This window comes from Mobula birostris, chromosome 7 (genome assembly GCF_030028105.1).
Source record: "Mobula birostris isolate sMobBir1 chromosome 7, sMobBir1.hap1, whole genome shotgun sequence".
NCBI classification, from domain to species: domain Eukaryota; kingdom Metazoa; phylum Chordata; class Chondrichthyes; order Myliobatiformes; family Myliobatidae; genus Mobula; species Mobula birostris.
The window spans coordinates 114,784,960-114,812,033 of record NC_092376.1 but is presented as its reverse complement, the minus strand read 5'-3'; the positions used below and the strand labels follow the sequence as shown (position 1 = coordinate 114,812,033).

At 40.2% G+C, this 27,074-nt stretch overlaps 1 protein-coding gene across 1 annotated transcript in view; it reads right to left on the bottom strand.

Annotated features, from left to right (window-relative positions):
* Positions 1-1,228: 1,228 nt before the first annotated feature.
* Positions 1,229-27,074, bottom strand: part of LOC140200387 (uncharacterized) — a 41,511-nt gene continuing 15,665 nt past the window's right edge. The window contains exons 2-5 of the mRNA XM_072263647.1: positions 15,944-16,240; positions 14,159-14,267; positions 10,742-10,923; positions 1,229-6,904 (exon numbers count right to left, since the gene is read on the bottom strand). Coding sequence (XP_072119748.1) covers positions 5,939-6,904; positions 10,742-10,923; positions 14,159-14,267; positions 15,944-16,240 — 1,554 coding nt within the window. The 3' untranslated portion in view covers positions 1,229-5,938. The remainder of the gene's footprint in view (positions 6,905-10,741; positions 10,924-14,158; positions 14,268-15,943; positions 16,241-27,074) is intronic.

Sequence of the window (27,074 nt, the reverse complement as noted above, 5' to 3'; positions counted from 1 at the left end):
AGCAGAGTGATCTCCCTTGTCAGGAAAGATGCTATTCCACAAGAGTAAGAAAGACTCCATAGTGATTAAACCTTTAGGCCTGAATGAGACAAATTAAAATTTACTATGTGATGGATGTCTATATAATTGTTGTATTATAAAGCATATGTATGTATGTATATAAATTGAGATGCGTTCTATATTGAGTTGGACTATGTAGCTAAGTAGGGAGGAGTTCTGCGTATTTAATATTTTATTAATGTTGTAAATATATTTTTGATTAATCATTCTTTGTTGTTTGGATAATTCATTACAGGTTATATGTAAAAGTAGGTGAATGGCATACATCATGCCACCACATAATATGTGCACATCTTTTTAAGAAAAAACAAAACTAAGACACACATTCCCAGCTCTGTATTTTTGCTTCCGATTAGTTTTATGTTTTACAATGCAAAATATAACAGATTTGAGGACAGAAATAAAGATATCCCATGATAATTATGTGAGATCATGGTGAGCTCACACCTGAAGTATTATATTCAGTTGTGGTCTTACAACCCAAGAAGGAGATAACTCCGTGACAGAGTGAGTCCAGCTAAGGTGCACCAGATTGCTTGCCAGGTTGGGTCATGTGAGTAGCGATTAAGCAGACTCTGTAAATAACATGTTTTCTGTAATTTAGAAGAACAGCAAGCCGTCTCATTGAAACATGCAGTTGTCTACAGGGACATGCAGCATTGGAGTAGAAATGATTCACCCAGATGGGGTGTCTGGAACCAGGCATCATATTCTCAGAAGAAGGGCATGTGGGACTGAAATGAGAAATTTCTTCAGCTGGAGAGCGTAATGAATCTTTGGAACTCCCCACCAAAGATGACTGGAGGCTCAGCCACTGAATATGTTCTAAATGGAGAGAGAACGTGGATAGAAAGGGATTCATGGACTAAATTAAGAAGATGGTGATGAGATTATAGATCGGTCATAACCTTATTGAATGGGGGATCAAGCCCAGGGGATCTTCCTATTTTGTTTCTATTTTAAATGCTCACATGGATGCATGAACATCCAGATGCAGTCACTCTTCTCTCATGGAACAGAGAAATTGTTGTCCCTCATACATTACAGATATGCACAAACAAGAATTTAATTTTCAGCGGTTACTTTTCTGTTTTCAAACTGTTAAAGAACAGATTACCAGAGCACTCAGATCCAAAAACATCACTAATCTTCATACAACTTTGGGAAGAGATAAGTATTTTAATTAACATCAACAGTATTTTATCAGCAACAATTTCATACAATATATAGTATTGAAAATCAATGTTATAACGTGAGTTTTAAATGATCTTACAAATCAAAGAAACATTTGCTTTCATGAGACAATTATATATTTTACTATTTAGTAATGAGACTGTTTGATTAGCGGCCAGCGTACGATGTTTGCTGATTCCAAGAGGGAACATGAGAATTTTCTATTACATCATCCCGTGTATAATAGGCAAATCCTTTGTGGTACCAACATCCCTGAAGCTCACCATTTTCATTAAAAGAGAGTTGCTATGTTACAGATAATGCCTACGGCTCTTTGAATCTTATTTTCCTGCTGCTCATTCCTTGTGGGGAAACTCCTCACATCTAGTTGTTCATCAAGAAACCATGAAAAGAATGGAAAATTAATGGGAAAACATCATATGCATGAAATAACTATGCAATATCAATTAAAAACAAAACTGTACATTATGCACATCCTATGTATATACATATCAAAATACATATGTGAAGGCCCTCATACCTTCCTCAAAAAAGTGCAAATCAACATTGACTCTTGGTAGTCCATGGCCCATGACCATTCAAAGTGGTGGAGCATTTGGAGTGGTACTGAGAATCTCACGTCATGCATCAGGAATATATAGAGGCCCTGTGTAAGTGGCAGAAGTAGTGCACAAACACCCTGGCCTCCTGACCCAGAAGATTTCTGAATAATATGCCGTTCCTGCTTTGGTCTCACCACAAGATTTACTAGAACACAGTGGAAGCTGGTCATCTTAACCTTGAGAGATGAATTGAGAATAAGATGACATACCAATTAGCAGAATGGACATGGAAAAGGATATGGAGATGGAGATATTTCAGAAGAATGTGTAATGTAATGACTAGACTGACCTATGTAGAGCCACTGTGTGGTGGGATTCAGCAGGTGTAAATAATGTTTCATTTCCTATAGGACATCTGGAAGAAGCAATGGTGTAGAATAACTTGAGACTGAGTGAATAGGAAATTGAGACACAAGAGGCTTGTTTATTTTCTGCAGGAAAAGGATTTGCTTGGTTCGTAAATGGACAAATCATTGAGTGAAATGACGTCACCCAGACTTCTGGCATCAGCACATGAAAAATTAGCATTGATTCCTTTATCTTTTATGAGCTATGATCGAAATTCAATTGAGACTGAAATTTACCTTCCATGGAACAAATGAAGATTACGAGTTTCATGACAACTCATCACAGTTTTACCCATATTGTCCATAGGCTTCTGGTCAGTGCTGCTGGAAAAAACGGAATCAAAGGCAAATCCGTAGCTGTCGCAAGGTTAATATTTTAATCAAAGTCCCGAAGTAATTCAATCCCACTAGAAAAAAGAATTGCAGAGGATGACCTCACATTAGGCTACTCTGAGTAATTCATTTTTAAGAGTTTTAATGATTCTATCTGTACCATTTGAAACATTTTTTTTCAGAAACTCTGGACATATGATTTTTCCCCCTGTTTTTTAATCCTTTAAGGTGAAAAGTTGTGACCTCTTTATTGAGCTTTAAATCGAGAGAAAATTCAAAATATGAGGTGCAAAGGGACTTGGGAGTTCTCAAGCAGGATTCCCTAAAGGTTAATTTTCAGATTGAATTGGTGGTGAGCAAGGCAAATATACATTTCGAGAGGATTAGAACATAAAAGCAAAGATGTAATGTTAAGGCTTTATAACAAGCTGCTGAGTCCTCGTTTGGAGTATTGTGAGCAGTTTTGGGCCCCTTATCTAAGAAAGGATGTGCTGACATTGGAGAGGGTTCAAAGGAATTTCACAAAAATATTTCTGGGATTGAAAGGCTAATCATATGACGAGCATTTAACGTCTCTGGTCCTGTACTCACTGGAATTCAGAAGAAAGATGGGGGGGGGGATCGCATTGAAACCTATCAAATGTTGAAAGGCAAACACGAGGAAATCTGCAGATGCTGGAATTTCAAGCAACACACATAAAAGTTGCTGGTGAACGCAGCAGGCCAGGCAGCATCTATAGGAAGAGGTACAGTCGACGTTTCGGGCTGAGACCCTTCGTCAGGACTAACTGAAAGAAGAGCTAGTAAGAGATGTGAAAGTGGGAGGGGGAGGGGGAGATCGGAAATGATAGGAGAAGACAGGAGGGGGAGGGATGGAGCCAAGAGCTGGACAGTTGGTTGGCAAAAGGGATATGAGATGATCATGGGAATGTTGAAAGGCCTCATTAGAGTGGATGTGGAGAGGATGTTTCTTATGGAGGGGGAATCTAAAGCAAGATTACACAACCTCATCATAGAGAGGTGTCCATTTAGAATGGAGGAGAGCTGGAATTCCTTTAGCCAGAGAGTGATGAATCTGTGGAATTCATTTCCACAGGTGACTGTGGAGGCCAAACCATTAGGTATACTTAAGGCAGAGGTTGATAGATTCTTGATTAGCCAGAATATGAAGGGATATGGGGAGAAGAAAGGAGATTGGGGTTCAGAGGGGAATGGGTGGGCCAAATGGCCTACTTCTGCTCCTATATTTTATGGTTTCATGGTCTCATTGAACAGTTTTGTGGGGATTGTACTAACTCTTGCAAGTTCCTTTTTATTCTCCCTTTATGTTTACTATTTATTTTGGCTTTTTTTTTGCTGTACTCACAGGCATCAGAATCTATGTTAATTTTTGCCTCATTTTGCTCTTTCATTTACCCTGATGTTATAATTTATCTGCTTAGTTGTCTATGACTGGGTTCTTAAGGCAAATAGAATTCTCTACCTAGGACTAGTTCTAAATCATGTTAAATCAGCTTCAGAACCCCGCCAACTGTTCCTCTGTGATTTTGCCCATAAGCAGATTTGTAGAATTTACCATGAATGCTCTCTCATCGGACAGAGGTCACATTTTTCCAGGTTAGAATTAAGAAGCCTTTTGTCACATTCTTATCTTCCAAATTTGCTTGTGATGTGAATACTATGAGACAGATGTTCATGCATGTTAGGCTGTTTTTGCCCATTATTCAAATCTATATTTTATGGACGATTTTCTTGATGGTTCTATAATATACTGAACATGTTCCAGAAATTGGATAACTTTCAGGCTTAAGGTAATATGCCTTCATGTAAATTAAAGTTCACTAATGATGTGATAACCTGGTTTTATCACATTGTATAACTTCTGTACTTCTGTTTTCTCTCTGCCATCAGGAGCAGTGTACAATCCACACTAGACTTTCAAATACTATTAGTAATTCTAACTGTTCTGAGCCTACTTACCTCTCATTCTATCACCCTGCAGCACAAAGACACTTCTTTCCCTGCACTATTTTCTTCACCCTTCCCATAGACACTATAATCAGAAGTATTTAGTTCCCAGTTCTGGCCAACAGCCATATCTCAGTTTGTCTCCAATGTTAAAACTGGGTTGCAATTCGTTCAGTTTGTTCATTATATTCTGTTTTCTTTTATAAAGACTGCTTATTTGCTCCCCTGGAGTAAGGCTGGAAGCCTTGACCTACTAACTATGAGGTAAGTACACTACCCTATCTTACTTAATGCAGGCAACTCACCAGGAAACATATCCCCTTTACAAATATTCTGATGTGCACAGTATAAGTGATATAATTGTAATTTAGTGTTAAAATGTAGCTTAAGACCACTCTCACTGCTTTAGGACCTTAGTAAGAACCTGGTCCTTAAGAACAACACCGTCCTCATTCCATAATAGAAACAGACACTGAGACAGGGAAATGAATGGGCCAAGGATCGAATATGTACCTCTGAGAATTTAATTAGTAAGAGATAGATGAAAAAGGTCTACTTATTGCATATCCTGTACAGAATAAGCTTGAGGAAGTTTTGTTCTTCACATTTGGTAATTTGATATTTTTTCACATTGCACAGTTTTCCTGTGATGATGCCTGCCAGGATGAGGGGAGTACACGAGTAGATGGCTCTGGCTAATTCCTTAAGTGCTAAGTGACAGTGACGGTACTCATCAGATTAGCAGATCTCATCAAGGGTGAGACTACCACTCCATTAACATGCTTACGACGCACAACCACAGAAAGCTCATCTTGAATACGATTGCTAGTCTCCTCTTATGAGGTTTTCATTGGTCTCCTTCAACAGTTCCCTCTCATCTGATCATGTTACAGGCTGAAGGGAGATCCATTGAAAGTATAGCTGATTATACCATGTGGGGTCCAACCTCAAAGTCCAAGAGCAAGTCATATGTATCTTTCAGGAAATCATTATTCTGCTGACGGTGGAATTCAGGTGACTGGACAGATCTTCTGCGCACACTGAAGAACATCTCCAAGATTGTACCATGGAGAAACAAAGGGCAAATAGCAAAAGTGTTTCAGATAATTTTGATGACCAGAAGGATATATGTACCAGTTTACAAAATTACACTGAGTGTCTTCTGTCTGATAAGCCAAAATTATTTGTGTGAAAGGGAAGTCTTCTTTGATTGACATGAACCCAGTTCATTTACAGTGGCTTAGATTAATAGTCTGTTGTTAACAATTATACAGTTCTAAACATAAAGAAATAAGCCCAGTTCTATTTTGGGTCTGTTATAAACCTTAATTGTAGTTTAATAGAAAATATTTTGAATATTACAGATGTTTAATGCCCAAGTAACTTCAAGGATACTTTGGAGATTACTTCACTCTTGAGTATCATGTCCACCCTTCACTTCACAATCTTTTGTCCTTTTCTTCCCCTGTTGCTGTCATATTTTCCACCACTCTCTACCTTGCCTTCTCGTGTTTTACTCAATTCTACAGCATATAGGCCAGATAGCATCTCATGGAAGCCAGGAGGAAACTTTTCTTTGGTGAGCTTTGAGATTTCATAGTTTGGGGAAGCCCCTCTTTCCTTAGTCTTCTTTTGATCAACTGTTGTGCACACATCAATTTTCTGACTGGCTAGACCATTTTTCTGGTCATCTCCCGTAACTTGCTGACTCCATTCAGTTGCAACGTTTACGTAATCTGCGTCAGAAGCTTCATTCTGATCTTCGATATTCTCCCCTGAATCTTGGTAAATTGGCTCTTCTATGTCTTTGCGGAAAGGTGATTCCATCTTGAAGGAAAATGAGAAGCTTCTCTCAGAAATATTCTCATAGATTGGACTTGTTTCAGAATCATGATCTTTCTCAACTTCTTTGTATTCCATAGGATCAACTGTTATGTTTTCCATGTTCTCTTTCTTTGATCTACCTTTAGAATGATTAACAGTGGCATAAACTACTTGTTCTCTTTCTTCTGTAGAAATACCTTTGCTTTTCCCACCCATCTCCACATTTAACTCAACTCCACAGGCTGAGCTACTGCCTTTCCATTCTTGATTTGATTTACTCTTGGATGTTTTGGAACCTTTTTCAGTCTCTTGATCAATCTTCAATACATGCCCACTTCCACCTTGAGATGTTTGGATGAACACATCTTGAGAGAAACTTGCTGTATTTAATTGTTTTCCGACAGATTCTGTGGAAGTCTCAGAGTTGGATTTCATTGACTGATGTTCTTTGTTTGATTCTATTGTTTTAACAACTGTATCAACCTTGTGGTAAATTTTTCCAACTTCCTTTGCGTTGAATAAAAAAACCCCTTCTCCTGAATCACATCTTCTGCCTGCCTCAAACATGAATGATTCCTGCATAAAAGAAGATCTGTGTCAGACTTTGGCACATTATAGAACTTCACAAAACTACATCTAGTTTATATAACCAACACACATCAAAGTTGCTGGTGAACGCAGCAGGCCAGGCAGCATCTCTAGGAAGAGGTACTAGTTTATCTGGTTTATATTATGTTATCGAAATATACATCACATTTTAGGTCTATCGTGTGTAACAAATCCAAATGCATGTGTTGTCCCCACTTTCAGCAAACTAAAAAAGGAGGCAACTTTGAACTTAAAACCATGTCAAATCAAAATTGCTTGTTATCCTGATTCCGGATCACTGTTACTGAAGCCTTACTTATATCAAATGCCATATCCTGTGCTTATCCAATACAGGCTTGTAAGTAGTTCACCAGCTTGGCTCTAAAAGAAGTTAAGGGTCTAGGGATTTCATTTCATCAGAAACTGGGGACTAGGGCAAGCCATAGTAAGATATTAGCAGATAGGTTTAATCCTCAGTTACACTATGACAATATTTAGAATGTACAAGGTGCCATGCCACACTAATTATTCAGTAAAATTGTCACAGACAAAGCTACCAAGTAATCTCTATACCTAGGGAGTCTCAGTATCATCTGTAGAGGTTCTAGAGGAACATCAGAAGAGAAAAAGCTTGTTGTAGAGAAGTAATGCATAGAAAGTGCTGGAGGAATGCAGCAGACCAGGCATCATCTATAGAAGACAGTAAACAGTCGACAATTCAGGCTGAGACCCTTCATCAGATTTGGAAAAAAGAGATGAGAAGTCAATGTAAGAAGGTGTGGGTGAGGGATGAAACCGGGAGAGGGTGAGGGTGAAGTAAAGAGCTGGGAAGTTGATTGGTGAAAGAGATAAAGGACTGGAGAAGGGGAAATCTGATGGAAGAGGACAGAAGGCCATGGGAGAAAGGGAGAGGGGAGGAGCACCAGAGGGAGGTGATAGATAGGAAAGGAGATGAGGTGAGAGAGGAAAATAGGAATGGGGAATAATGAAGGGGAGTGGGGAGCAATTACTGGAAGTTCGAGAAATCGGTGTTTATGCCATCATGTTGGAGGCTACCCAGATGGAATATAAGATGTTGGTCCTCCAACTTGAATGTAGGCTCCACAAGACAAAAAGCCGTGGTAGGCGAATGGAAACAATGTAGTGCAGAATGAGGAGTAAGGTGTCCCATAAAGCATACAAAAGCCTCCATAGAAATTGGGAGATTGCCAGTGTGCACTTATGAATGTTACACTCCCTCACAATTAAGGTAAACAACAAGATGGATGGGAACCCTCAGATAGGGACTGGGAAGTTATCTCTAGCATTTGGAATGCAGGGTTTTGATGCAGTTGAGAAGAGGCATCTGCTTTACAGTTTAGACTGTGCAGCATTGGGTAGACTACCTCCACACACCAGCTGAGGTCAGCACAAGGTAACTTGGGATGATACGAAATGGCACATTATGCAAGCTTGTAAAAATGGAAGTGGTTGTCCATTTGATGTCAGAGTACTTACTGTGCACTGAAACACTAGTAAGCATTCACTAATAGATTGTGACCAGCTTACAATGAAACACAAGAAAGGAGGCCAAACTGGCCTTATTTGGCTTGAAACCTTTTCCAATGATGGTATCAAATATAAGGGTTAAGACGTCATGATGCAGTTGTACAAATCTATGGTTAGACCACACTGGACTATACCTCTTCCCACCCTATCTCCTAAATCTTGACTATATCTCTTCCCATGCTATCTCCTATACCTCAACTATACCTCTTCCCAGCCTATTTGCAGTAAAAATACTATTCCCTTTTCTCAGTCTCTTTGCCTCCACTGCATCTGTTCCCAGGACATGGTTTTCCATTCCAGGACATCAAGGATGTCCTCCTTCTTCAAAGAACAGGGGTTCCCTCCCTCGCCTATTGGTGCTGCCCTCACCCACATCTCCTCTGCACTCACTCAATTTTTCCACCATCTTAACAGTAATAGAGTCCCTCTTGTCCTTACCTACCACCCCACCAGCCTCAACATCCAACATCATCCTCTGCGGTGTCTGCCATCTCCAAATGTATTCCACCACTAAACCTGCCTTTACCTCCTCTACAATGGTGAGACCTGTCGTAAGTTGGGAGACCGATTCATCGGGCACCTCTACTCCATCCACCAAAAGTAGAACTTCCCGGTAGCCAAACATTTAAATTCCGATTCCCATTCCCATTCCAACATGTCATTCTGTGGCCTCCTCCTGTGCCAAGATGAGGCTACCCTCAGGGTGGAGGAGCAAGACCTTATATTCAGTCTGGGTGGCCGCCATCCTGATGACATGAATATCAATTTCCCCTTGCGGTAAAAAAATATCCCCCCCCCCCACCCCCACCATCTCCCTCTATTCCCTTCTCTGGCCTTTTACCTCTTCTCACCTATCTATCACTTCCCCCAGGTCCCCTCCTCCTTCCTTTTCTCGTTTGGTCCACTCTCCTCTCCTATCAGATACTTCTTCTCCAGCCTTTCACTTTTCCCACCCACCTGGCTTCACCTATCACCTTCCAGCTAGCCTCCCTCCCCTCCCCCCTCGCCTTTCATTCTGGCGTCTTCCCCCTTCCTTCTCAGTCCCGAAGAAGGGACACAGCTGTTTAGTTTCCATGGATGCTGAGTTCCTCCAGCATTTTATGTGTTGCTTATTGTGTACATTCACCATCCTACAGAAAGGATGTTTTAGCACCAGAATGCAGAAGTGGTTCATAAAGATGTTGCCTAGAATGTAGGCTGATGTTACAGAAAAGGATTGGATGGACAGGATGCTTTCTCACTGGAATGTGAGAGACTCAGGGATAGCCTTATAAAAGTTTCTACAATTAACAGGGGCATATGCAAGATAGACAGTCAAAATCTTTTTCCCCGAGCAGGTGAATTTTGAACCAGAGAATATATGAGAGGGTAACTTTAAAGGAGAGCTGAGGGGTAAGTTCTTTTACATAGAAGGAGGTGAATATCTGGAATAAACTGCTGCAGCAGGTGGTGGAGGCGGATATAATGACAATGTCGAAATAATGTTTGAATAGGTCCTTGGATAGGAAAGGTGTAGGGGGATTCAGGCCTCATGCGGGCAAGTGGAATCAGTGCAGATAAGCATCTTGGCTGGTATGAATGAGTAGGACCACAAGAGTCTGCTCCTGGTGCTGTATATTTCCGTGCAGAGATTAAGATCCGTCCTCAGTCACACAGAGCCCATCACTGATGCAGCCACAGCAAGACTTGATTTGGGAGATACAGGCAAAACAAAAGTGCACGTGGTAAGGAAGTGCATTATTCTCTGGAAAGTCAATAAGATAACTACTCCTCACCTGTCAATGGACGATGATCAGAAAGTGAAACCCAACAGGTAGAGATCTAACATCCATAATGATCCAAAAACCTAAAACTCCCAACATGGCTCCCCAATTCGTGTTCCAACACCAAACATGCCACTTCCAGCAGACAGTGCAGGATGATATAAATCACATCTGGTGTTAAAATGGCCTGGATATAAGAGTACTATGATGAGTTACCTCCAGCTCATTCTGAAATAGTCCAGACGTTAAAACCATGGACAATATTATCCACTACAAAGTGACCACTTTGCAGCACTACGTTTTTTACACCATTCATATCTATTACTCTGTCCTCCGCACTGATGCAGAATGAATCTCAAACTATGTAATCAAATTGACTTCAATTGGAACTGGCTGATGGCACTGATCTGGGCACATTTTATTTCAGCAAAGCCCTTGCAATTTGTTTATAAACAGAACAGGGCAAGAATATAACACATGGTAAAATGAAGATAAAAATGCAAAAGAACGTCACCTTATCTGTTCCATATCTCCGCAGAAGTTGGTAAGGCCACTTATACATAACTTCCTTAGTCACAGGATCTTTCAAGATCAGGCTGTCCTCCTCAACGAACAACGTGTACTTTCCTTGAAGATTGCATCTGGTAGAAACGGCAGTCTTCTTCACGGTCACGGTGAATTGGTTATCAGGCGTAGCTGTGGAATATACTACTAATGATTTTGTTGCGAAGTTTTGATATAAAGCTTTAACATCAATGAAATTAATCTGACTCATTACATGATTGCGAATAATAGTTTTGAGGTACAGCTATTGATTATACAGGTTTGTGATTTTGGGTAACAGAGTGATAGCATTTTCACAAGACATTGCTTCCATTTACAGGACATGACCCGACAATCTATGCATGTATTTTGCAGGCAACATGTCAGAGCTTTAACTCTTATTATGCATTTTTCCACATAGCCACAGCACTCCAGTATAAGCCATAAGCTAGAGGAGCAGAATAAGGCCATTCACCCCATTGGGTCTGCTCTCCCATTCAACATTGACTTATTATGCCTCCAAACATCACGTTTCTGCCTTTTCCCAATATATAATGATGATAATACATCGACAGTAGAGGGAAGGGGGGCAGGGATAAGGGATGCTAGTCTAAACAGCCTGACAGGAGTGATGACTCCCCAGCATGAACTGACTAGGCATCTAAGGGTGAGAGCTCTGACACGTTGAGCTACCTGCAAGTCATAAGGGTTCACTGTAGTTCAAAGCCTGTACCACTTTTTCAGGGAATAATTTGCATCACAATCACCCTCCCTGAGTATCCAAGCTTCTCTCCTTCAATCCAACTACCTATTAATTTAAACCTACACTCTCCACTTTTTAACTCACTGATAAGGGCAATGTGTCCCTCCTAGCTGTTTTACCTAAGCCCATCATAATTTTCTGCACCCTGAACCTTTTCTAAGCCTTGCCCATCACTGAAGTCAGACTCACTATTCTATAACTTCCTGGGTAATCTCTACTCCCTTTCTTGAACGAGGGAACAACATTTGCAACCCTCCAATCCTCTAATACTTCCCCCGTCCCTACTGATGATGCAAAGATGATCGCCAGAGGCTCAGCAATCTCCTCCCTCGCTTCCCACAGTAGCCTGGGGTATATCTCATCTAGTCCCGGTGACTTATCTAACTTAATGCTTTTCAAAAGCTCCAGCACATCCTCTTTCTTAATCAATATACTCAAGCATTTCAGTCCACTGTAAGTCACCCCCACAATTGCCAAGGTCTTTTTCCCTGGTGAATACTGAAGCAAAGTATTCATTAAGTACCTCTGCTACCTCCTCTGACTCCATGCACACATTTCCACTATCGCACCTGATTGGTCCTATTCTCACACGGCTCATCCTCTTGCTCTTCACATACTTGTAGAATGCCTTGGGGTTTTCCTTAATCCTGTCCATCAAGGCCTTCTCATGGCCCCTTCTGGCTCTCCTAATTCCATTCTTAAGCTCCTTCCTAGCAACCTTGTAATTTTCTAGAGCTCTAACAGTACCTAGTTTCTTGAACCTTTCATAAGCTTTTCTTTTCTTCTTAACTAGATTTTCTGCATACTTTGTTACCATGATTCTTTAACTCTACCATCTCTTTCCCTGCATCAATGGAACATATCTATGCAGAACACCATGCAAATGTTCCCTGAACATTTGCCACATTTCTGCTGTGTATTTTCCTGAGAACATCTGCTCTAAAGTTTCTGCCTATTTCCCCCATCCCAATTTAATGTTTTCCCAAATCGTCTGCTCCTATCTCTCCAGCGCTATGGTGAAGGAGATAGAGTTGTAGTCACTACCTCGAAAATGCTCTCCCACTGCGAGATCTGACACCTGACCAGGTTCATTTCCCAATACCACATCAAGTACAGCCTCTCCTCTAGTTGGCTTATCTATATCAGGAAACCTTCCTGAACACACCTAACAAACTTCACCCCATCTAAACCCCTTGTGCTAAAGAGATGCCAATCAATAATAGTGTAAGGGGTTTCTTCTTTTATGTTACTGCGTAGGCTAATTAAAATGGCTTCTTTGTTATGTTATAATTAAAATGGCTTCTCTGTGATGTTAACTGCTGAGACAGTGGTTCTCTTTCCAGCAGCTTGTTTGGGTTATATTACTGATAAGGAGGACTGTATCCATTTGTTAACCAATTGGGATAGATGTTATTCTTTTTTGTGTGTCTGTAAACTATTGTGATGCGCGGGTTTTGGGGCAGGAAGCGCGATGGGCCGAGAGAGAGTGGACGCGGTGCTGTGAGCTGGCTGACAGGACGGACCCCGAGCACAAGTCCGAGGTCCGGGTTCTTCGGCGAGGAGAGGAGATGAAGACACACTCGTGTGGAGCGTCTGGTCGACCACCGTGGGTGGTCCCAGGTGGCGGGACGAGGTGGTCAGAGGGGATCAAATAGTGAACAGAGGACTGTTACTAGAGCTCCAACTGTGTGCATGAAGAGGTTGAACTTTGATAAGTGCGGCGCCTTTTATTTTCCTTTTATATTTTATCTCTATTAATTACATAGTTCCAGTAATATCTATAAATTGTAATTAATTTAATCGTATCTGGTGTATTGTCTGTTATTTGGCGGGCTGGGTTACATCACACGGCATCCACACAAACTTAATTACCCAGTTTGGCGGGGCCGAGGGCTGTTTCCCCTAGACGACAGCGAGCCGAGCGACCCTGAGGCTTACCGGGGGGCTACATTAGGAAAGTTTAAATCTCCCATCACAACAACCCTATTATTATTGCACTGTTCCAGAATCTGCCTCTCTATCTGCTCCTCGATGTTCCTGTTACTATTGGGGGGGAGGGGGTCTATAAAAATCATGCAGTAGAGTTATTGCCCCTTTCCTGTTTCTGACTTCCACCCCCACTGACTCAGTAGACCATCCCTCCATGACTTCCTCCTTTTCTGCAAACGTGACTCTATCCCTAATTAGCAATGCCATGCCTTATCTCTTTTGCCTCCCTCCCTTTTCTTTTTGAAACATTTAAGCCTGGCATACTCAGCAGCCATTCCTGCTCCTGAAACATCCAAATCTCTCTAATGGCCACAATGTCATAGTTCCACATACTGATCCATGCTCTGTTCATCTGCCTTGATTATGATACTCCTTGCATTAAAATAGATACATCTCAAACCATCTGGCTGAGTGTACCTTTGCTCTATCATCTGCCTATCCTTCCTCACAAGCTGTCTTTACTTGTGCACCAACTGCCCTATCCTTTGCCTCTTCACCTCAGTTCCCACCCACCTGCAAATCTAATTTGGAAAGATATTAACATTTTTCTGTGATTAGGCAATGGTAGCATGAACAACAATGACATCTTTGTTATATGCTCTGCTTAACGTTACAGTATTACGTGTATTACCAGACCTTGTGCTATGGTCGAGTAAAGCTCATTTTCTTTCATTGACAATGCATCATTGGATAACGTGGAACCAGCTGCGGCAAAATCTTTATTGGTCTTCCTCAGGGTGGCATTCTGGCAACATATAGCCATCAAAACAAATAGATCAGAACAAAAATTAAGGCTGAGTGTAAGTTTCTATTTCTATACAATATTGCTGCACTGCTGCCCACTTTGAAACAGGGTAATCCTAGAGTGAACCCAGTGTACTGCACAGCCAAGGTCGACTGCTGTGAAGATTTTCATCGTGGTGCATAGCAGCAACCTGATGCATTATAGATAACTAGTGCTGTTTTATAAATATGCTATCCAGTGAAGTTACCAATGCAATGATGGAATCGATTATTGCACAAGCATACCCAAGAACATATGAAGTATGGTCATTGACTTTTCCCATAACCCTTAACTCCCCTGCTATGTAAAAATCTATCTAATTGTGCCTTAAATATACTTAATGAGGTAGTCTCTACTGCTTCCCCAGGCAGAGAATCCCACAGATTCTCTACTCTCTGTGAAAAGGGCTTTTCCCTCTTTTCATTTTTTTGTAAAATTTTATAAGTAATCAGATATATATATATTGACATTAGCAACATTACAGGACGAGCAATGTTATTAAGTCAATCCTAGGTATCTTCTAAAATTTTCTTTTATGTTTGTTATTACAACTGTGACTTCACTAAAAAATGGATTTAATTGACAAGTAAAGCGCTGGTGCCCTGAATGATACATGAAAGGCATTTTGTAATTGGAAGGCTTTCTTTCACAAAATTGGAGAAACAGATCCCTTTTCTCACATATTTCATTAACATCCAGTGCTCTTGGTTCCAATGCGGCATGGTCAAGATGCAGAGAAAATCTCCCTCTACTCTATTCTTGCTGCTACAAGAACACTCTGCACCATCTTTGGAAGAGCACATATGCAATGCATATACAGTACTGTGCAAAAGTCTTAGGCGCCCTTAGCTGGGGTACTGTATTTGTCAACGTGGAGCAAAGAGCAAGCCTGTAAATCTGGCAGGAACAAAGGATGTTGGGAACGGCGTGGGAGGAGTGTGGGACAGGTGGCAGAGAAGGAGTGCCAGGGTTGGAGGGTGGTGGGGGTAAAGACCCATTCAGCCCTGAGACACGAGGCAAGGTCATTTGATTCCAAACAATTGGTTTATTAATCATTACAGAAAGTCTCTCTGGTGGTTCCTGCTCCCTTCAGAATCAGGTTTATCATTCATCACATATGTCATGAAATGTGTATTTTTTTTGCTGCAGCAATGCAGTGCAATTCATAAAATTATTACAGTACAGTGTAAATGTCTTAGGCTACCGAGCTCTATATACATGCCTAGGATTTTTGCACAATATTGCAGTTGTAGTCTTGAATTTCCAACAAGCCAATTAATGCTTAAAGGGGAAAATTTCTCTAGTATAGCCATATGACTATCAACCTAACTGAGACTTCCTAAACACATTTTACATTGAATCACAGAATCCTTACAACCACAACAAAAGGCTCTTTCTATCCCCTCAATACAGACTGAGTTGGAACCAGAATCCTGGTGATAAAAATGATTAGTTGCCCCTGAGGTGAACGAACTCTATGAGGGGAATTTGAATCAAGTCTTTCTTATTTTGATTTATTTCAAGAGTTATAGAATTTCTCCATTTTTAAAAAATGGCAGCAAAGTACTGTACTTATTGCACCATCAGCAGATCTAATCATAAGAGATTTAACTTTCGCCTTTCTGTATTTTACCTACCTCAAAAGCCAGCTCACAGAGGGAATTGACCCATGACGTCAGCTCATGTTTTGGAGCTGCCAGTGTCCAGTTTTTGTCCATGGTGCTAATGCAGAATGCAGTCATGTCTTTAGGAGTGTTTTCCACTTGAATTTGACTGATGTTGACACAGTTGGACAGACGAATAATCTTATCCACCTTTTTAGAACTAGATTTGTCCAAGGAGGTGCTGCTTTCTTTTACATCAGATTGTTCCAGCCTGGCAATGCTGTGTGAACTCCCTGGATACAACATACACCAACTTTTCTTCCAAATTTTCTGAAATTACAAAAGGGGTTCAATCAAAACCAGAGCGTGAAGGAAAATCTGATCTTCCCAGTGCACTGAATACAGAAAACTCATCTTTAAGTACAGTACTATGCCAAAATTGGTTATATCATTAACATTGAACAGGATTGACTAAAGTTATCACAATGTCTGAATCAAGTCAAAATAGGAAACCCAGATGGAATTTAATTTAGACAAGTGTGAAGTGATCCATTTCAGTAAGTTTTTTTTAAATTTTATTTTTATTTGGATAAGGAATTCACAAGTATCATGTACTTTTTCCACACTTATAACCTTTTCCATTTGTTTATATGTATAAAACTATAATTATTTATACATTCTTAAGTACACATTGAGATGATATAAAAGGAAATTAGACACTTAAATAGATAATTATGTACAGTGGTAATTCTAATCTATTAGGCTAAGTAATGGTATTAGTTGTTAAGAAACATAGTAACAATAGTTTCCATAAATCTCTTCTGGACCATTTCTTCTGGTCCAAAATGTTGTATGTAAGCCTATGTAACAACCATTGTAAGTGTTTATATCCTAACTTGTTCATGCTTGCTCCTGCCCCCAGACATAATTATCCAATCCCTATGTACTTATTTACTTAATTTTGTCATTTTTTATCCCTTTCCCAAATCTTTTCCTTTACTTGTATTAATTCTCTATTTTCCAAAAGAAAACAAAAACAGTAAACATTTAGACTAGGAGTGCTTACGTTAGCAATATTACTGTGTTGATGAGAAGAGCAGTATAAATCATTAGGAGAGTCATCTAGAGTCTGCTCGCATTGGGGTTATATATTCAATCCATTTATTCCAGATTTGATAAAATTTTTCTTTTTGAATTCTCAGGGAGTAAGTTAACTTTTCCATTTTAAATATTCCCAAGATAATTTCGTGCCAATCTTCTAATGTAGGTGGTATTGGATTTAGCCACTTTCTAGTGATTGATTTCTTACTTGCCGCTAAGAGGGCCTGCAGCAACTTTATATCTTCCTTCTGTTCAAGAAACAATACATGCCCCAAATAGAGCATCTCAAAACTCAGAGGTATCTGGGACCTAAGTACCTTAACTAATGTTCTATGAATACTTTCCCAATATATACTTAATTTAGGTCAATCCCAGAAAATATGGAAATGATTTGCCTCCTTGGAGCCGCACCTTCTCCAACACGTCACGTTTGTATCTTTATATTTTTCCTGACATGGGGTCTTGAAGTATCTTATAATATTTTTCCAACAATGTTCTCTCCAAGTCAAGGAATTAGTCGAGGACCACTGAAAGCTGCAGATTTTCCCCCAAGCCTCCTCTGAAAGTACCAACCCCGCTTCTTTCTCCCACTTCTCTTTAATATACAGTGTGTTTACATTTTTAGCATGGGAGAATGCATTATATAATTGAGAAACTGATTTACTAGGTATTGAACTGCAAGCCAAATTCAGGATCTTGAAAAATTCTAAATCTACTGTTGATAGGTCTGTATATCTACAACTCTGGTTAACATAGCTTCGTACTTGAAGGTACCTAAAAAAGTCATTGTGTTCTAGGCCATGTTTGTCCTGCAGGATTTGGAAACTTTGTAATACTCTTTTGTCTATAAATGAGAGGTAGGTTGTAAGACCTTTCTTTATCCATAATTCAAATCTTTTATCTCCTCTGTTGGGAAGGAATTCGGTATCATATGCACACCATCTGAAGAGTTTAAACATGTTATTAATTCCACACGAATTAATCACCTTCTGCCATACCTTTAATGTAAGATTTATCCAACTGTTTTTAAATTTTTCCAATTGGGCCATCAATCCTTTGTCAGCTATTGAGGCCTGTAGAGGAAAACTGTCAACTAATCCAAATTCTATTTCCTTCCATCTAGCCTTATATTCCCTATTATAGAGGGGTTATCTGTGAGGCATAAAAATAATATCTCAGGCAAAGAAGAACTATACCTCCTCCTTCCTTCCCTAACTGTAAGGTGTTATATCGAATTCTAGGTTTCTTTCCTTGCCAAATGAAGCGGGAAATCCATTTGTCCATTTCAGTAAGTTTCAAAAGTTTGAAAGGTACATTTAATGTCAGAGAAATGTATACAATATACATCCTGAAATTCTTTATCTTCGCAACCATCCACAAAGACAGAGGAATGCCCAAAAGAATGAATGACAGTTAGATGTTAGAACCCAAAGCACCCTCCCCCCAGCTCACCCTTCCCACGCATAAGCAGCAGCAAAGCAACAACCTCCCTCCCCCACCAGCAAAAAAAACATCAGCGCCCCCACCCAAGCACTCAAACAGGCAGCTCCACCAAGTCAAACCGAAGTAGGAATTAAGCAATAAATGGCAGGGTCCCAGAGCACATTATAAAACAGAGACCTAGGGGTATTCGTAGATAGTTTCACAAAACTGACAACGTGCTATAGGTATGTGAAAGTGGTGAAAAAGGTGTATAGCATACTTAGTAGTGGCATTGAGTACAAGAGTTAGGAAGTCACGTCGTAGCTGTGCAAGGCATTGGTGAGTCACTGCAGTTCAGGTTGTTGTACTATAGGAAGGTTGTGGTTAAGATAGAGAAAGTACAAAAAAAAATTCACAAGAACGTTGCCAGGGCTGGGGAGCTTAAGCTATGGGGAGAGTCTGAGTGGCCAAGCAACTCAAGCTTCTGTGGACAACCCTTGGGTAAAATGTTCAGTCCTGGAGAAGGGGGTAAAAACAGTGGTGAGATGGAAAAACTAAGGGGAGAGAAAAGAAAAGAGGTGGTGAGAGTGGAAGTGCATGGGGTGAAGGTGGGGAATGGATTTGTGAGAGAGGTGGGAAGAGGAGAGGGGTTGAGGGAAAGGAGGAAAGAGAGGGGGGAACTGAGAAGAGAAGAGATGCAAGGAGCTGTAGACGCTGAAATCTAGAGCAATAAAAAACAAGCTCTTTGAGGAATGCAGCAAGTCAGGCAGCATCTGTGAAGGAAAAGGGACAGTTTTGTTTATATTTCAAAATTAACTTTAATTGTAATCTTCAAAAAACAATATAAAGTAGGAAGCAGTGCAAAACTTTTCCATTCAAGGTCATTACAATCAGTGGTGTAAAGTTAGTATTTAAACTGTAGCACCTTTACCACTCATATGGCACCCTGGCATGATAATGATACACCATTTCAATGTTTGAGGAGCTCCCTCCCCCCAACTCAGTCCCTCCGACCACTCATATGACCTTCTGTCATGATACACTATTTCAGTGATTGAGGGGCTGCCCCCCCTCCCAACTCAGTCCCTCCGTGTGCAATAATGGAAGGAGTCCATATTGTGGTCCTTCATCACAGAGCCTTTGCACTGGCCACACGAAGATCCAGTGCATACCTCAGCTTGTACTCCTGTAGCCTAGCCTGTGCCAGTCTGCAGCACTCCCTGACAGATATCTTGCAGCGCTGGAAGAGAAACAAATTTTGGGCAGACCAACTGGTGTCTTCCACCGAGCTGATAACCTTCTAGCAGCACTTGATGTCTGCCTCAGTATGCGTCCATAGGTCAGAGAGTCCTCTATTATGCAGCTGCTGGGGATGAATTGAGTCAAGGATCCCTGCATCCTTCTCCACACGCTCTTAGTAAATCAACAGCTTGCAAGGAGGTGACTGACCTTCTCTTACCCACTGTAGTTGTCTCAAGGGCAGTGTGCATTGGGGATGATATGTCATGTGTACAGTAAGAATCTGACTGTGATGACGCATCTCACTGCCAGCAAAGTTACCTCTTGATGAGTTCTGGTGATGAGGCATAATTTACTCACTCTACCACTTACTCTGGCAGCTCTTTTAATATATCCACCAGCAATAACCCTGCCCTTCAAGTTCATTTTAAAAGGAGAGAGCAGGAACCATTAAAAATGGCAAGTCTCGTTACGTGTAATTTCACTTTGGAGTAGTGATAGCAAGATCTGTGAAGGCTAGGAACAGATAGGAACATTAAAGGTCGTTACTCTTTTTATAATATTGGTACACTGTTAAATATTGTTTATACCCCCTCACAAAATGTTCCTGAATGTGTTATCTCTTTAGATGCTGAGAAAGCTTTTGATAGAGTAGAATGGCCTTACTTATTTAAGGTGCTTGAAATGTTTAATTTTAGCTCAAAGTTTATATCCTGGATCAAACTGTTATATCATTCTCCTGTGGCCTCGGTCCGTACTAACTCTCTAAGCTCACCTTTTTTCCCTATTTTTCGAGGTACTCGACAAGGTTGTCCTCTTAGTCTTTTATTATTTGATATTGCATTAGAACCTCTTGCAATTGCCATTCGAGGATCTCCAAATATTACTGGGATAACTCGGGGCTTAAAGTCCCATAAAATATCACTCTATGCTGATGACTTACTTTTATATATTTCTAATCCTCAAAAATCCATCCCTGCTGTTTTAGAGTTATTAGCACAATTTAGTCTCTTTTCAGGTTATAAATTAAATCTTAGTAAGAGTGAACTTTTCCCGATTAATAAACAACTTCCCTTATATCATAACTTTCCATTTAAATTGATTAATAATTATTTTTCATATCTTGGGATTAAAATTACTTGTAAATACAAAGATTTATTTAAGATTAACTTTTTACCCTTAATTGACCATATTATTCAACTTTCATCTAAATGGTTTCCTTTATATTTAACTTTGATTGGCCGTATTAATGCAGTTAAGATTTTTTTTGCCAAAATTTCTACATATATTTCAGGCATTACCAATCTTTGTCCCAAAATCTTTTTTTGATAAAGTTGACTCAAAAATTTCTTCATTTATTTGGCAAAATAAAAACCCGAGGCTGGGTAAAATACATTTACAGAAAGCTAAGAGAGATGGAGGTTTAGCATTACCTAACTTTAGATTCTATTATTGGGCAATTAATATTCGACATATGAAATTTTGGTTACTTGATCAGGATATACTATCTATTCCTAAATGGGTAGCATTGGAATTACAATCTGTTCAGGGTTATACACTTGGCTCTATTTTAAGTTCCTCTCTTCCTTTTGATTTGAAACGCCTCAAACAGGTATCTAACCCGATAGTTAAATATACCTTACGTATTTGGTTTCAATTCAGAAAATTTTTTGATCTTAACCAATTTGGGCTAGCGATTCCTATTTTAGGTAATATATTTTTTCCTCCCCCTCTTACAGATCGTGCTTTTCAAATTTGGAAGACTAAGGGTATTTCACGGTTTTTGGATTTATTTTTAGACGATTCCCTTATGTCTTTTGAACAATTATCTAATAAATATAATTTATCAAGAATACATTTTTTTAGATATCTACAAGTTAGAAATTTCCTAAGTACTATACTTTCTTTTTTTCCTATGCTGCCTCCTATATATATTTTAGATACTATAATTAACCTTAATCCATGTCAGAAAGGTGCATCGGCTATGATTTATAATATTATTATGAAACTTAGGAAAGCTCCATTTGATAAGATTAGGGTAGATTGAGAACAGGAATTGGGGTCTATCATTTCCGTGGATGACTGGGGGCAGATTTTACAATTAGTCAATACTTCCTCTATATGTGCTAAACATTCCCTAATTCAATTTAAAGTTGTTCATACAGCACATATGTCCAAAGATAAATTAGCTCGCTTTTATTCTCATATTAATCCTTTTTATGATAGATGTCCGGGGCAGATAGCCTCTTTAACTCATATGTTTTGGTCTTGTCCTACTCTGGAAACTTTTTGGAGAGATATTTTTAATATTATTTCCAAGGTATTAAATATAGATATCTCTCCTCACCCTATTACTGCTATCTTTGGACTACCTAAAATTTCCAGTAATCTTTCTCCTTCAGCCCGTAGAATGATTGCATTTCTCACTTTAATGGCGAAAAGATGTATCTTACAACATTGGAAAGAGCTTAATGCTCCAACTACCTTTTTTTGGTTTTCTCAGACGATATTATGCTTGAATTTGGAGAAAATTAGAAGCAATCTTTATGATTCCTCACTTAAATTTGAACAGACCTGGAGATCTTTTATTCAATATTTTCATTTAATGTAATTTTTTTTCTCCTCTTTTTTTGCTCCATATTTATATACCCTTCTTGTTTCTTTTTACTGTTTTTAATGGAGGTCGGGATTGAGGACGTGATTTTAAGTTTTTTTTAACTCTGTTTGGTTTCAAGTTAGCCCATTGCTTTGCTTTGCTTTTAGTTAGTTGCACGGTGGGTTTTTTTTGGGTTTTTTTTTCTTTTTCTCTATTGATATATATATATAAAAATTAGTATACTATTATGTTACCTTAGTAGGTTATGTTTAAATTACATTGTTTGTATTATTTTTTTGTATTAATATCTCCTGTAATTTTATTATATTCTAACAGTGTATTAGTGCTTATATGGATCACCTTTTTGTATACTTATTCAATAAAAAGATTTAAAAAGAAAAGGAACAGTTAGGAACAGAAGGTCTCGTTATGTGTGAGTTTCACTTGAGCTGATAAGAAGAAGGTAAGTTAAAGTGGAGCAGCCATTGTTGGAGTGGATCAGCATTAGAGTGCAGAACTGAGGCTTTAGCCCAAGAGGCTTCAGTAAGAAAAGGCAGAGGCTATTTTGGATTGGCCATTGTGTGAGTGGGCTAGTGGGGGACTCTATGTTCTGAATCTTTGGTTCAAATGGCTTCAGCAAGTAAACACGGGTGAGTAGCGGGTAAGAACAGGTAAGGAATTTTAAAATATATTAGCTTTATATAACTAGAAAAGTGCTAAACTACAACAAATTAAATAAAATAAGGGTGATGTGTTGCAGTTGCATGATGAAGGAGTTGGCAGATTCCTTTGTGGGTTTTGCTGATCATATCTGAAGTAAGTGCTAGTTACTTGAAGAACTCAGGCTCAAAATTAAGACAATACACACCAAAATTATGACCTGGAATCTGAGCTTCAAACACTGTAGTGCATTAGGGAGTGGGAGAGTAACCTGGACACTGTGTTTCAGGTGGCATTTCACATCCGTTAGATTAACTACAATACTTCAAAATTGGTCTGTGACTAGGGACAAGAGGATGTGACCGTAAGTGAGGTAGGTAGGGTGATCCAAGAAGTAATGTTGGCAGAGCTTCAGCCCTTCAGCTTGCTCAGTAGGTCTCAGGTTGCTGCTCCTGGAGAGGATGAGAGTGGGGGCTGTAGAAAGAATGAGTATTTGAACCATGGCTCATGGTTCAGGGAGCCCTTGCAAAGAGGGGAGAGAAGATAAATTTTGTTGTAACTGAGGAAACTGTAGTCGGGGATATAGACATAATTCTCTTTTGTAAGGAGTGAGAGTCCTGAAGGTTGCGTTGACTGCCTGTTGCCTGTGTTTGGGACATCTCATCTGATCTGCAGAAGAATCTAGAGTGTGAGGGGGAAGATCCCATTGTCGTGGTCCATATGAGTACAGCAAGAACAAGGAAAGAGGTTCGGCTGAGGGAATTTGAGTAGCTAGGGACTAAATTAAACCACAGAATCAAAAAGGTAATAATCACTGGATTGTTAACTGAGGCACATGCAAATTGGCACAGGGTTAATAAATCAGAGTGAAATGTGTGGCTCAAAGACTGGGTCTGGGAGAAGTGGGTTTGAATTCGTGAGATATTGGATAGTATTGGGAAGGGAGGGAGCTGTTTCAATAGTACAGACTCCACTTGAATTATGCTGGGACCAAGGTCCTGGCAAGTCTCATAACTAGTGATTAGTGAGGATTAACTAGGGTGAAGGATTTCACCAGTTACTGGTGAAGAATATTGGCCTTTCCAAGTCATAAGCACTTTACCAGTTTAAATCCATCCTCCAAAAGAAGTCAAATTGATATTCCTGCACATGTTCCACACTGTGGATGGGTCTGATCTGGCGTGAGCTGTCATTTTGTACTGGGATCCTACCTCTCCAAAAGTAATAGTGAGCCAGGTTACCCGGGCAATGAATAAAAATGATTTCCTCAACATAAAAAATAAGCCAATGACATTAGTACACGTATTCTGCAATAATCTGTGTCATTTAAAATCTCGGCCACCAACTCATCAGCACTACTATCCTACACCAGGTGAATTGTACATTAGAGTATGGTTTGTATCACCATTTGTCTCCTCAGCATTTGATGCCCAGAGAAAACAATGCAAGTTTATCCAGCCTCTCATGATAGCACATGCCCTCTAAACCAGGAGGTGTCCTGGTAAACCTCTACTGCACCTTCTCCAAAGCCTCAACATCTTTCCTGTAGTGGGGCAACCCAGAACTGTATGCAATACTCCAGATGTGACCTAACCAGAGTTTTATAGAGTTGCAAGTTAACCTCCTGACTTTTGAACTCAGTGCCTTGACTAATAAAAGCAAGCATTCCATAAGCCTTCTTAACCACCTTTTCGACCTGTGTGGCCACTTTCAAGGAGCTATGGACTTGGATCCCAATATCCCTGCGCAGCAACACTGCTAAGGACCTTGCCTTCAACAGCGTATCGAGATGCAACACCTCACATTCATCTGGGTTAAGCTCCATCTGCCATTTCTCAGCTGATATCTGCAACTGGTCTACATTGTACAGTATTCTTTGCCAGACTGCTATACTATCCACAACTCCATCTATTCACAAATTTACTAACCCACCCTTCTACGCTATCTTCCAGGTCATTTATATACAAACGTTTATATATAACAAACAGCAGAAGTCACAGCACAGATCCCTGTGGAACTCTATTAATTACAGACCTCCATTTTGAATAAGTCCCTTCAACCATTATCCTCTATCTTCTCTGTGCAAGCCATTTCTGAATCCAAATAACCAAATCCCCATGGATCCCATGCATCTTAATATTCTGGATTAGCCTCCCATGAAGACTTTGTCAAATGTCTTATTAAAGTCCATGTGTACAGCATCCACTGCTCTAATGTCATCAATCTCTCTTATCACCTTGTCAAAAAACTCAATCAAGATGGTAAGGCACCACCTGCCACGCACAAAGCCCTGCTGTCTCCGCTAATTAGTCAATGGGCTTCCAAATGCTCATATATCCTTTTCCTAAGAGTTTTCTCCAGAAATTTCCTTATACCTGACATGAAACTCACTGGTCTATAGTTTTCAAGATTTTCTTTTGTTCCTTTCTTAAATAGACATACAACTTTAGCCAATTACCAGACCTCCAGGACCTCGCCTGTGACTAGAGCGAACAAGAAGTTACTGGTCAAGGGCCCAGCACTCTCCTCTCTTGCCTCCTTCAATAACCTGGGGTAAATCCCATCAAGCCCTGGGGATATCCACCTTAATACTCATTAGGAGGCCCAACAATTCCTCCTTCTTGACGTCTAGATGTCCTAACGTATTTATACACACAGCACTGATCTCCTGGTCCTCCATATCAATTTCCTTAGTAAGTGCTGAAGCAAAGTGCTCATTAAGTAGCTCGCTCATGCTCTCTTCATCCAAGCAAATGTTTCCCCTTTACTCTTGAGTAGTCCTACCCTTTCCCTTGTTATCTTTTGACTCTTGATGTATATACAGAATGCCTTGGGATTCACCTTAATCCTACTTACCAAAGACTTTTCTTGCCCCCCCCTCCCACTTCCAGCTTTCCTAATTCCCTTCTTTAGTTCTTTTCTGGCTTCCTTATAATCCTACGTGCTTCATTTGATTCTGACTTCTGAAGTTTTACATACTTTTCCTTTTTCTTCTTGACTAAATTCATCACCTCTCTGAACATCCGAAATTCTCTTATCTTTCCATCCCCATCCTTCCTTCTAGTAGGAACACACATTTCCTGTTCTCTGTGTAATTGAGCTTTAAACACCCTCTGCATGTCTGATATGGACTTGTCAGAGAAAAGCTGGTCCTAGTTAACACTTCTTAGTTTCTGCTTAATGCACTCGTATTTTGTCCTACTCCAATTTTGGGGTGTATGGGGTGTCAGGGAGGGGTAGCACTTGTGGTGGGGGAACATGTCGCGTCCTTTTCAAGGCGCTTAGCCCACCCTTGGTCCCCACCTGGTACTCAGCTCTCACCTGTGGCTCCCCGTAGCTGTTTGCATGCGACAGCGGCCATACCCCAGGCAACGGCCTCGACAAGCCGGTTAAACCAGGTGAGGGTAGCCGACAGGTCTCAAACCCTCGGTGAGATAGGGAGTTGTCTATCCCAGCATGTGAAGACAGACTCTGGTGGATTGAGCAGACGAGACCAACGGAAGGTCCAACGGTAGGCGGTCTCTGAAAGCATGGTGGAATGCGTAGAGCACGACAAGACACAGAAGACATCCTGGTCATCCACTGCACCTAGTCCCCTCTCCAGCTGTCTCGACTCTGTCTTGCCACTGGATCCAGATGGAAATTGGGAAGAGAGAGTGAGGCTGACGCTGCGCAACTCTCCCTCACGTAAATCCAAGTTACGCGGTAGTCTCGACACCATTATGATGGTGTCGAAGTCATCATCGACGTCGACGATGGATGAACATACTCCAATTTTAGGACCATACCAGTCCTTATCTATAGAAAGATAAGGAGTTGTGTTCACTATTCCCTAACTGTTCACAGTACTCAAGGTGAGGCCACACCAGTGCTTTATAAAGCCTTAGCACCACATCCCTGCTCTTGTATTCCAGACCACTTCCTCACCACCAACTCAGCCTCCAAGTTAACCTTTAGGTGTTTGGCACAAGGATTCCCAAGTTCCTTTGCATTTCAGATTTTGGATTTTCTCCCCATTTAGAAAATAGTCCGCACATTTATTTCTTCTACTAAAGTGCATGACCATACATTTTCCAACATTGTATTTCATCTGCCACTCTCATGCCCATTCTTCTAATCTGTCTAAGTCCTTCTGCACCCTACCTG